This window comes from Pholcus phalangioides, unplaced genomic scaffold (assembly GCF_987345545.1).
Source record: "Pholcus phalangioides strain wild (caught in Gottingen) unplaced genomic scaffold, Ppha-v1.0 ptg000008l_1, whole genome shotgun sequence".
Lineage (NCBI taxonomy): Eukaryota > Metazoa > Arthropoda > Arachnida > Araneae > Pholcidae > Pholcus > Pholcus phalangioides.
In genome coordinates this window covers 23,403,951-23,417,466 of record NW_028301601.1, presented here as the reverse complement: position 1 = coordinate 23,417,466, position 13,516 = coordinate 23,403,951, and the positions used below count along the sequence as shown (strand labels likewise).

General features: G+C 40.2%; 1 protein-coding gene across 1 annotated transcript in view; it reads right to left on the bottom strand.

The window, feature by feature from the left end:
• Positions 1 to 4,341: 4,341 nt before the first annotated feature.
• The window catches only part of LOC149084039 (uncharacterized), a 35,460-nt gene continuing 26,285 nt past the window's right edge, over positions 4,342 to 13,516 (bottom strand). The window contains exons 13-15 of the mRNA XM_089235253.1: positions 12,575 to 12,630; positions 5,747 to 5,794; positions 4,342 to 4,517 (exon numbers count right to left, since the gene is read on the bottom strand). Of these exons, the coding sequence (XP_089091379.1) occupies positions 4,477 to 4,517; positions 5,747 to 5,794; positions 12,575 to 12,630 (145 nt within the window). The 3' untranslated portion in view covers positions 4,342 to 4,476. The remainder of the gene's footprint in view (positions 4,518 to 5,746; positions 5,795 to 12,574; positions 12,631 to 13,516) is intronic.

Here is a 13,516-nt window from a genome sequence, read left to right as displayed (position 1 = left end):
ATTTTTATAAGTAAGATATTTGAGAATTTTTTCCAGAAAGTGTGATTTGAATTTCCCGGCATGCTGGTGTCCCGAGATGTTTCCCGGAATACCGGCTAATGCGGGGGAATACGGTAAAAATGTAGTGTTCCGTTTATTTAAGACAATCATGTCGAATGAACAATTTTAAAGAATGAAAAAATAAGTTCAGTCACCTGTATGTTCTCGAATTGAGACACTAAATAAAATTGCGAAAAACTAACCACTCACTAAAGTGGGCCACACCATGTGAGAAAACAAACCAGAATGGTAAGTTGGGGGGAGGAACAAAATCCTCATCATCCAGTAAACTCGACAATTGCTATGACTCAGAAGAAGTGACAGCGCTTCATGCCTCGAAGTTGGGAACCACAGAAAAACGACTTCAGCCGACCACCACCACTGTGGCGTAGACTGAAAAATGACAGATACACAGCATTTGAGCGCGGTTATATACAGGGTGATCAGCGAATAAGCCCTGATTTCAAAATTAAATATCTCTACAACAAAGATCAATAGAATTATGCGGTAAACGGTACGTTTATTAGCGAAACTGTAAGAATGTTGTACAGAAATTTCGAAAATTTGGGTTTTTTTTTTGAATTTTTTTGAAATTTAAAAAAAAAAAACTGGAGATTTTGGGGTTCCGAAAATCCTCATTTGTGTGAAGAGAAACCACTGCATTCGCCTAAAGTTACTGCATGGCCTGCGGTACGCGCCATGCGTGCTGACAAATTGTTCCAAAATTGTAACGTAACGTTCAGTAATAATCGTTTCTCGCACGAAGAAGGGGCCGATAATGCCTCTGGCGCATACCGCAGCCCATGCAGTAACTTTAGGCGAATCCAGTGGTTTCTCTTCACACAAATGAGGATTTTCGCAACCTCAAAAGCTCCAGTTTTTTTTTTTAAATTTTAAAAAATTAAAAAAAAAACAACTAAATTTTCGAAATTTCTGTACAACATTCTTACAGTTTTGCTAATAAACGTACCGTTTACCGCATAATTCTATTGATCTTTGTTGTAGAGATATTTAATTTTGAAATAAGGGCTTATTCGCTGATCACCCTGTATATACTTGGTGATATCAACTGTGTGATACTATTCAGCTTTAACCCAACACTGTTGCCAATTGACAACATCTACTTTAAATGTTTCTTTTCCGGTTGTTTCTTTGTCGGTTGAAATTAACATAACATCGTCGGCGTTTAACCCTAGGATGCCCTTTGATACCATATGATGATCATCCATAAAAGTATTGTGTATCATTGGGCCTAAGCTGGAACCTTGGTTAATTCCTGCGGTTATACGTCTTTTTTCTGATAATGAGTCGTTTATCTTGAGGTCCGAAAAGATAAATATGAACTCAAAAATTTTAATATAATTGAGGGATAGCCCCTATTTATCATTTTGAAAAACAATTGAAAGCAATTCAATTCATGAATTTTAAACTTTAAGAAACACAACACAGTTGAATCCCGTTATAACGAACTCCAAGAGACCGGACAAATCATTTCGTTAAAACGAAATTTCGTTATAAAGGAATTCTAGGTATTTGCATTGTTCCTATGTAAACTTATCTGGCGGATTAGAAAAGTGTTCGTTCAAACGAGATTTTCGCTATATCGGTATTCGTTAAAACGGGATTCGACTGTAAATCTTCCAATCTATATAAAGAGAATTGTTCTAAAAATTTTTAATGCCACCTCTCTTCGGAGAAATAAACGGTTGTGAATTTCTTCTTAGTGATAGACCGGGGTTGTGTATGGTTATAGAGGCACATTAGGTAATGGAGCAATGCAATCCATTTTAGTTATTAAACGTCACCGTCAATACCGAAATTCTCGCATTTGGTCTACTAGAAACCAGCATACATTTGATTCCTCGTGCCCGAGTGGTAAAATGCTTGTCTTCCTCTGTGAAGGTTACCGTCAAAGTCCACGGACTCGAACCCGCGAAAATGACATCAGAAACAAGTTATCTACCGAGCAACGATAGATGGCACCTTCATTTCCCACCAAACTCCACTGGTTGGAAATTGCCGTACGTCTATAATTATATAACAGGAGTTGTTGTGCGGTAAAGCGAAATATCATGCATTTGAGTTGTCGTTTTACCACCTCTTTCGTCGTTGGTCCGTATTTTATCAAAAAACAGGTTTTTCCCAGCAGGGCCAGTGACGTGTTCTTGCAATGCAGTGAGTTGTGGCAGCACCTGAGGCCTCCGCAGTCTTCTTGTGACGTCAGTAAGTAGTCTATTTTCCCTAAGAAAATTCAGGGAAAAAAATCCCCTGCTCGTGCCAGTATCATCGTTGTGAGGAAAAGATAGAATTGGCGATTTCTATCACCATTTATGGGCGATTTACTACCTAGCGAGTTGTGCGAGAGGTGTAACTGTGTGTGTTTACCTAACAGTCTGAATGAGTATGTAGTGGTGTGTCTGATTTTTCAGTGCCGCCATCTACATCTCAGAAGGGAAGTGAGTGATGTGTTATGATTGAATTACATTCGTGCTGTTTGTAGGTCTGTTGCTCTCTGTGGCGAGACTTTTGAACGGGGAGATCGGCTCGCATTCACGCCTTGAAGTTGGGAACCACAGAAAACCAACTTCAGCCAACCACCACTACGGTGGGGTAAAAGAAAACCTGCTGATAAATGGCACAATGGAAAAATTACGAAGGCTTCGACAGTTGCCTGATGTGAAGATAAATCCACAGGAATGAAAATTCAACTGGCTTTGCTGGAAATCGAACCAAGGTCCTCACAATTGTCGAGTGAGCACCCTAGACCACTAGACTACAAAGCTAACGAATCCTCTTTCCCTAGAGCCCATGTGCTCTGAACGAAGCCGTACATGAGCAGCCGGATCAAACTCAGGTCAAAAACTCACAATTTCTGACACTAAAACTGCAGATAGTGACTTATCCGAGGATGTGATTACTACAAAGATTTCGACAGCTGGCAGATACGAAGATAAATCCAGGAATGAAAAATGAAATGAAGAATGAAATATTTTATAAATCCATTACTGCAACATTTGTCATCCATTTCTTGAAGCCGGGTTTTCCTAGGGGCAGGTTTTCTACGGTGCGTGCAGCGTAAAAACGCTGATTGGTCAAAAAACCGGTTTTTCAGGTTTATAACCAATCAGCGTTTTCACGCTGCATTCGGAGCAGAAATTCTACTTCTAGGAAAATTCGGCTTAACTAAGGAACTGCCACTACGAGCTTGGAATTTCTCGCTGATTTCATTTGTGTAGCAACTCTCGCTGCCGATTCATTCGGATTTATAATTTTTTGAGTTAAAAGTTTCATACTTTTTATTTATAAAAATATTTAAAATGTTTTTTTTTTGGATTTTGTTGGGACGTCGCAGGCCACAGCCATAGTTGTTCCTCGCGTGCAGCGAGTTTGACCAGCAACTCCTAGAGATAAAGGGCCTCCGCAGTGAGTTTGTGACGTCAGTAAGTAGTCCATTTTCCCTCAGAATATATTCCCTTCTCATACCAGTATCGTCGTTGTGAGGAAAAGAAATGGTCGGACTCAGAATTGGCGATGTGCATTTGTGAGCCAATCAGGAAGATTCTACGCCAAAATAGGAAGAAACGAAATAGGATGCTGTGGTTCAAAATGTGGCAAACTTGCTAGGTAGCTTTAATGACGTTAGAGATGAACTTGACAATCCGTGCGGAGGCCTTATATTTCTAGGAGGTGCTAGTTTGACAACACCTGCTCTACGGTGTTATAACTATTCTTAGATAATAGAGCCGCATGTGTAGCATTCATTCATTCATTCAAACCGAGCACAACTCCGGTCTATCGCCATAGGCACGCATGTGTAGCAGTAGTAGGTAGGGCCTCCAAAAAATGACTCGGGGATCCATGATGTTCTTAAGTCAGCCACCTCGTTGGGCAATTTGCCTGTTGTGGCGTTGTATTTGTAGATATATTGGGCCGAGAAAAACCGTTTTTAAGGAAACGGATATTTTCTCGATCTTATACCGAGGTGAACTCGGAAATAAAAGTCATCTGGACTCGAACCCAAGCACTCTTGCATTCCCGGAAAGCACACCGTCTCACTGGAGACACGGCCTAGTCTTTCTTGATATATTTGTATCTCCAGTGGTGAGATGGCAGCATGCTTGCCCGGAATGCAAGAGGGCCTGGTTTCTAGTCCCGCCTGATCCCAGGTGACTTTTCCTTCCGAGTTCGCCTCGGTATAAAATCCAGAAAAGATATTTGTTTCGCATATAATTCATAGATAATGTTTTTTTCTGCAGTAACCACGGTGAAGAAACAAAACAAGTTGGATTTTTTTTCCCCCTTCGAAATTTTTTGTTTAATGGTCTAGTAAACAAACATCACTGCATTTCATTCATTGAACCAATATCAGAAGTTCAACATCTCAATCAATCATTTCGTTCCTGCTGCAAACTGCTCTCTTTCACAGCTACACCGTCCTCATCTCTTCTTCTTCCTTGAGTACTTGATGATGCGCATAACTACAAACAGACAAGAAAAAAGTGGTATTGAATTACAGTAGGGCTCTTGCTTGAGCATGTCCTCGATATGATTTTATTGATGTGTAGTAGAATTTTACAGGAATCGAATAATCGATTATGTTCATATCAATGTTATAGCATTACGTGGATCAGTGTTCTTCAACGTCTGGTCCACGGTCCGGTTAGGGAAATTTCTTGCCGGTATGCGGAAAATTCCGCCAAATTCATGTGTGTGGCCACTACATAGGTTTTTTTTTTAATTAAAACAAACAGCAAATCACATGATTCAAATACAAAATGTAATATACAAATACAATCATAAATTACACAAAGATAACGACACAGAATACACACACATATTACATGCACTATGTAGCCCTAAGGTACGGCAATGTCCTTCCAGCAGGAATGGCTTTTCCAATGGCTGGAGGTGCTTTGGCCGAGGATAACACAGGCTAAATGAGCCTTGGGCGGCAAGTTCGGCGAATAAGTAAGAGGTCAAGAAAATTAGACTAGAACAGGAGGATGGGGCGAAAACATAAATCCACCTTTTTGCTTCCGGATAACGGTGGATGGGAGTCCCGAATAAGACGGGTGGGGGGGGGGACACAAGCACAGAAGAAAATATAGTTCAAAGGGGGAACCATGGGGGAAAAAAGAGGTTCCGAAACACTGGTTTAAACCATGCCGTTGAATACTACCCAAAGGGCCGTATTCACCGACATGGTTTAAACTGTAGTCACAATTTTTGCATAAGAGATCAACATAGATTGGTTAAAAACCAGAATTTAACCAATCCGTGTCGATCTCTTATCAAAAAATGGTGACTATAGTTTAAACCATGTCGGTGAATGCCGCTCTAAGACTCACACCAGGCCCGTCATTTAGGAGGGGCAGGGTGCCATTGCCCCCTCCCTGGCTTTTCTAAATACACTAAAAATGGTATATATATGTACAAATATATATATACATACATTGAGTACATGTGTTTTGCCTCCCTCCCCCCGGAAAAAGTTGAAATGACGGCCCTGAGAGAGGGAGAGACTCACAAAAAAGAAAAATCCCTAGTTTAATTCTTTACAATCGGACCGACACGGAAAAAAAGTCAAATATTGCGGTTACTAAATGATACTTTATTTCCCTGGGAAATCCAATATTCCTAGGTGTATGGATTTGTTTTCCATGCACACATATGTATATCTTATGAAGTAGAATATGGAAATACGTACATGCTTTTAACAACCTGTGCTTCTCTTTTGCTTCATCCTTTGAAACGTCTGATGATGAAAATAAAAAAAATGAAAGCATCAAAACACATGTTAAATTTCAGAATACAATGTTTTCAATTTCACATAATCAAGGCATTAGGGGGAATGCACCGATGACTAATCGTCTATTGTTTATGAAATATTTCAAGTCAGAGATGAGGTGGTTAAAGTCTAAATGGTGTAAGAGTAACATTTTCAACAATCCTGAATCAAGTCCAGAAGTGCAACACTGGAGAGCTAAAGCTATTGAAGGAAAAAATGAGCTTATTTCCAAAAGGCAACATTTCCCACTATTACTAAATTTGCATAATGTTTCTTGAGCAACATCCACATAGCTACATTTAATTTTTAATTTTTTGGAAATGTTCCGTTTTGAAAGAAAATTAGTGAAAATGTTACTTTTTGATTAAAATTGAAGCTGGTTATATCTGAAAAATTGGAAATCTCTATGCCACCTGTTAATTCCAGGCGACATTCGCCAAGCCAAGGAACGTACCTTTACTACACTCTCTTGCGTAACAAGAAACACGATCATTCTACAGTGGGACCTCCCATAACAAACACTACCGTTAGCGGACACCTCCACTATCGGACCCTTTTTCTAATTACGTCGACAAGACCCAGTGTATTTTATTATCCATAGATGTCCCCTTCTCGTTAGCGCATAACATTTTCTACTGTATGGGTGTCCGTGATCGCCGTTATCGAGAGGTTCTACTGTAAAATGCAGCTTCAAAAGGGCTACTAAAAACTGAAAACAGTGTCGTTTAAAAAAACCCTTAACGCAAGTTGGAAAACTGCATTGTTATATTCCCTTTTGAATGAAAATTGCTGAACTAAATGAACCAAGTGGATATGTTGAATTATGGTAGAAACGACCAACTTTACATTGTAATTTCTACCAAAAATATTCCCTTTTGAATAAACCCTGTTGCATAATTCGACAGAACTCATCCCGGAGATTCAGATGCCGCTGAAAAGTGAATTTAAAAAAAAAAAACTGCTGAAATATTCATTTTTGAATGTCCTCTTCAAATGAGCTAAGTCTCAGCTTCAATAGTTCGTCACTAGATTGTGAAATCACAAAATGTTTAACATTGAACTTGTGAAAACAATTTTTTACCCTCTCAAATGTCTACTAAGCTTTAATGCTACACCAATTAAAGTAACATTAAAACTATATTGGCATTTGCAACTTGAAATATTCCATAAATGATGGACGATGTATAATTAGTCACTGGTATGTATATAGTACAGTATATAAACTGAAGAGAAAAAAAAACTGGTACAGGCATGCGTATGCAAATAAAGAGATATGGAACCAATCAGAGTACGGCGCTGCGGTCGGCAACGCCTATATAACACAACAAGTGTCTGGCATAGTTGTTAGATCGGTTACTGCTGCTACAATGGCAGGTTATCGAGATTTAAGTGAGTTTGAACGCGGTGTTATAGTCGGCGCACGAGAGATGGGACATAGCATCTTCGAGGTAGCGATGAAATTTGGATTTTCACGTACGACCATTTCACGAGTGTACCGAGAATATCGGGAATCCGGTAAAAAATTAAATCTACGGCCGGAAAAAGATCATGCAACAACGGGACTGACGAGAATCATTAAACGTGACAGACGTGCAACCCTTCCGCAAATTGCTGCAGATTTCAATGCTGGGCCATCAACAAGTGTCAGCGTGCGAACCTTCCCACATTGGACTGTTGAGGACTGGAAACACGTTGCCTGGTCTGACGAGTCTCGGTTCCAATTGCTTCGAGCTGATGGACGTGTACGGGTATGGAGACAACCTCATGAATCCATGGACCCTACATGTCAACAGGGGACTATTCAAGCTGGTGGAGACTCTGTGATGGTATGGGACGTGTGCAGTTGACGTGATATGGGACCCCTGATACGTCTAGATACGACTCTGACAGGTGCGTAAGCATCCTGTCTGATCACCTGCACCCATTCATGTCCATTGTGCATTCCGACGGACTTGGACAATGCGGCGACACCCCACACGTCCAGAATTGCTACAAAGTGGCTCCTGGAACACTCTTCTGACTTTAGACACTTCCGCTGTCCACCTAAATCCCCAGACATGAACATTATTGAACATATCTGGGATGCCTTGCAACGTGCTGTTTAGAAGAGATCTCCACCCCCCTTACTCCTACGGATTTATGGACAGCCCTGCAGGATTCATGGTGTCAATTACCTCCAGCACTACTTCAGAGATTAGTCGAGTCCATGTCACGTCGTGTTGCGGCACTTCTGCGGACTCGCGGGGGCCCTACACGATATTAGGCAGGTCAACCAGTTTTTTTGGCTCTTCAGTGTATATAGTAGTACATATGAAATTTATTTCACATAAATAACTTTTCCATAGTACATAATTATGTATCCATTTTTTACCACCATAAAGCTTTCATAATTTCTCATTGTTTTCTATTTCACAGTAACATCAACGCTGTTAAGTCAGAAACCTGAATTTTTGTTTTAGTTCACCGATTCGTATTGATATCACGGATCGTATATCAGTGGAATTTTTTTACATTGTGAAACTGGCCACAAAGACGTCATCGTCATCAAAGTTGTGTACATCAGTCCTAAGACTGGTTCTCCCCCATGTTGAGCAGCCGCCACTCATTCTCTGTCTTGGGTTTTTTTCTATAATTGGTTATAGCTGGTACATTCTGCGTCATTTAGTAGCGTTGAGATCCAGGTGATCCTGGACCTACCCCCTTCTATCCTGCCTTCCATCACATCTCCTGGCAATCCGCCGTAACGGAGAACATGTCCCAACCAGTGTACGTATGTATTTAATCCTTTTCAGGATTTGGTGACTCTCTCCAATTTGTGTTAGCACTTGTGAATTTGATCTGTTCAATGTCCAGCTTATGCACTCCACGCGTCTCCAGCACTCCCAATTGTTTCGCGTATCTCTTGTTTATGGTCCAGGTTCCTGATTGGGTGGACCACACATATACCTTAATCAGGCATTTTCGTAGTTTAATCGGTAAGTTTTTGTTCGTTAACAATCCTTGTTTAGCGAGGGCGATTCTAGATCTTATGTCATTGCTGCAGTAGTCATCTTCCGTGATCAACCCCCCCCCCCCGACACCCGGTGCTTTTTCAGTATAACGCCTTCTTAGATATACTGCATTCCACGTATTGCTCACGACGTATACTTCTTGCTTGGAGAAGTCAATTAAGCATTGACCTCTGTCATTCCTGACACCAAGGCCGTGAGGGCCAACTATCCATTCTTCTCTACCGCCCCCTCCTACCACCGCGTCGTTCCTGTCTCCCATCAGTATCACATTATCGGCGTTTGGTAGGTCTTCCAAGAAGGTTTTCAGTTCTCCGTAGATCTCTTCAATCTCCTCCTCTACACTCGATGATGTTAGAAAATAACACTGGCATATTTTTATGTTGACGGGCCACAGAGAGTAAAAAGCCTACAACGATACAATTATTCAATCATTGCACTTCACTCATAGTTGGGAAAATTTATTGCAGATGGCAGCCCTACACATTACAAGCATTACACAGTGATAAACCTCACGTTAGATTCACAACACGCACATTCCAACATCACCGATTTATTAGAAATTCCGCAGAGGAATGTGAACGAGATGCATGTTTGGTTTAGTAGTATTACTAGTTGCATGCATTCGCAGAACACCGACATTCATTCAATTCCAGCTTATAAACATAATTTTCATCAATACAATTTCCATGCTGTTCTAAACGGTGAAACATAAGCAAAATAGTGAACCAGGAAACTGAAGGCTCGATCACTAGAATCAAAATCAATGTACAATTACATTATGCAATTACATATTGTACATATTAGCTTCATTCTTAACGTTTGTCCCATTAAAGAACATTTAGCGCTGCCATCTAATGGCAGTTGATTAAAACACCTGAGTGTTACGTGTTTTTTCCAGTAATTTTGCTCCAGAATTCCAATTAGCACATTAACTTCTGTTTCTTTAATTAATTGCAACATGAACAACAATTAATAAAAACTTCAAATTGTTTTGAAATAAAATAATTATAAATAAATTAAACCACATTAATTTATGACTGTTTATCCTGTGCAAAAATTGCTGTTACCCACGGGTCCTGAGATAGGCACGTGTGCGTATAAAGCTATTTCCGTTTGGGAAAAGAAAGGATGCAGAAAGAGCCATTTAGTAGGGTGTCAGGTGAGCCCATGGATTCATTCACTTAATGTACATGTTATTGCCAAAGCCCGAAATGCGGCCGATTCGAGAAGTGGGCAAGAAATTTGGCTAAAGTTAGAATTGCAGAAATGATTCGGACTTCGGCCGGCCATTTCGAGAAGTGGAAGAAGATCCCTGGCCAAAGCTCGATGTGCTGGTGTAAGACGGCCCGGTAAGAGCTAAATCCTTTTTTTTTTATTCGCCAACTTTCAGAGGAAAAAAAAAAGCTAATAATTATATAAACAGTTTTTTTCCTGCTAAATTTCCGGAGGGGGGGGGGGGATTATTACTGCATCGTGACAGCGGTTTGATGGCTTGCCATAACTAACGTGGACATAATTGTCACGAAAAAAATATGCCAACTTGACGATGATCCCGAATTCATATCTTTTGTTATCAGACTTTGGCTAGAGATCACGAACCGGCCGGCCATTTGGAAGGTCAATATTTCACGAAATTGGCCACTTCGAAAATTGGCCGGCCTCACCACGAATTGGCCCATTTGGCTGGGCAAAGCGCATTACTGCTACTGAATCGGCAGGGTAATGATGAAGGGGATTTGATTAATTATAACTACGCATTTTTTGGGGACCCCTGTATCACCAATTATGGCTTTCAGGGTAAAAGTTTCTCGTTCCTGTCTTCATAGCTGTGATAAAATCTGGAGTTGCCGTTAGGATGTTCTGTTTAAATTCAGAGAACGAATCGCGGGATCCTTGAGAAACTCACTTGAATGTAAAATGGTCTGTAAATGTGCCAAGGGGTCTCTCAGGTTCTCCGGAGAGGGTCACTGAAAAGTTGTTAAATTTTATCCGGAGTTTTGATTTTAATCCTTAAAACGATCTTTCAAATTTGAAAAAGACACGTCTTAGTAAAAATAAAATTGTTTGCATTGGAGGACACAAATGAAATAGTTTCGAATGGAACTCTAGATTAACTCAACAGAGATTAATCTAGAGATGGTCAGGTAACACATTCAGAGTGTCAACAGAATTGGTATCGAAGGAAATGATCCTGACACTAAAATTTTCGCATTTTTTTAGGGATATTCAGAACTCTTTGAGGCTTGCAAAAACAATTAAGAAGACATCACACCAAAGGATCTTCAGGGAAGATCAACATTCATCGGAAAATGTCCCGTTCAGGATAGTCAGAAGTAAAAACTGTTGATTAAAATCATTCATGTAGCGCGAGATTTCATAATTCGCGAGATTTATTCATAAGATACATAGATAGAACCGCTCACACAACCCCGGACTGATTCAAAGCACCTTATTTCCTTTACCTCAAAAGAGGCAGGGTCGTGTGGAAAATTGAATACCACATGACCTCACGTAAACTATTACTAAATTTGATAACATTCTGTGCAGTAGTTTTCGTTTCATGGCCATTTCAAAGTGGGACTTTAATTCTAAAGACCCTGTGTATATACATGTACCTAAGACCAGCTCCAGCTTAATGGGAACCGGTTAAACGTAGGCAAAAGGGAGTAACAAACCGTAGAGCACTTAAACTGCACACACACACACACAAACTTTCATAAGAATATCCATCTACTACTAGTTTCATCATTAGATGGCAGCACCTAACAAATGTTCATACACGAAATTCCCATACATACACAACTAGGTTCCATAATCTTGACTTGATATTTGCGTTGATGCATGGACAAGAGGGACATTTGCCCAAGGCTCCATAATTTTGGGGCCCTAAATTTAAGCAATATTGGTTGAACTAAACGTTACCGACATTGTTGTTTCAATACTTAAGTATGCCTACATCTGTGAGTAAAAAAATCACCGAAAATAATTTACGGCTAGGAAAATTCACGAAACAACAAATAAGTCATCAATAAAGTGGCATCGTGACGAGTTGATTATGAAATGTGCCAATAAGGTAGTGAGTGAGCAGGTAAAGAAACAAGCGAGGAGTGAGCAAATATAAGCTAGTCAGTGCAGATTAGTTAATGGGCAACTGCGAAAATGAACAAGTGAGTGAATGAGAAAATGAGCAAGTGAAGGGGGGGGGGGGGTTAGTGAGCAGGTGAGTAAACAGATGAGCAACTGAGTGAGCAGGTGAGTAAACAGATATGCAAATATGAGAGCAGGTGAGCAAATGAACGAGTGTGCAAGCGAGTCACTCACGCGGTAACCTACCCACGCACTTGGTACTTGGTTATTCATACTGTCACTCCCCCCTACTCAGCCAATCACTACTGATGTTACTCACCCATTCGGTCATTCATTCATTCACTAACGCATTTGCTACCTCAATTATTCGGTCACCCATATGGTCAGTCATTCACTCACTAGGTCATTTACTAGCTCAATTATCCGGTGACGAACAGTTTCCGGTGAATTTTAAAAGCAGGGATTTTATCCGTCGGTGAATTTAACTATCCGTGAATTACCTGTTGGTGAACTATTATCAGTGAATTGCATGACCGTGAATTTTCCGTAAATCAACAGTACATCAGTAAATTATGTATTATATTAAATTTATGTATTATATATCAGTATTATTTCATGACTGACGCATTTGTGACCAAAATAGACGCACCTTTTTTAGGCCTCTTGACCTTCTGAATACTTGTGCCAGACCTATTGTAACAGAATCTGAAATTGAACCAAAAAATGAATTAGAAGTGACATCATGACATTGCGTACACAAAAACGTACCAACTATTTTGAAAATTGGATCTCTATATAACGTTCGCGTATAGCTACACCCGCTTATTTCCGCCATTACATCCTTATAGATATAGATGATGGGGGGGGGGGGGGGTGTAGCGTTGCATTTGACGGATGTACCATAACTTTGTACTTGTATCCTTGAAGCACCACATTTTTCCCTGGTGGAAGTGACAATTTAGCCGAGCCTTCATCTTTGAGCATCGAGTTTTCACATAGCATGTTCACTGTTCTCCAGAACACTCACCGCTAGTATCTAAGTACCGTGCCCGAGTGGCATGGCGGTAAGATGCTCGTCTACCATCGTGAAGGTTGTTGTCAGGGTCCCAGGTTCGAACCCAAGGGAGGATATAGATAAGATATTTTCCCAAACGAACTCGAGGCGACCACCGATAGACAGCACCTTCTTGGGGTTTTTAATGCATATTCTAGCATTTTTGAGTGCGTATTTTGGCATTTTAGTGACTTTTTTTTTTACTTTTAAAAGTGCATATTTGCATATTTCTAAATCGTATTTCACCACCTTTTTAGGGGATATAATCGGGGCTCTAATTATTACCATTCCGTACAACATGCAGTCAAATTCAGTTGTAATATGGTATTCAAAGGACCTGGAAATTTCGTTGTTGCAACAACGGCGTCGTTGAAAGTTCCACGTAAAAACATCACCAAGTAAACAATTTTGAAGCACCGTGACAAATACATAGATTACAAATAAATGGTTACAAGTTTGTGACCGGCCGGCGGTGTGTTTGCCGTAGTTTTTGACGGTGTGTGTGTGTGATGTTGTTTTTTTTCTCACCACTTTTTT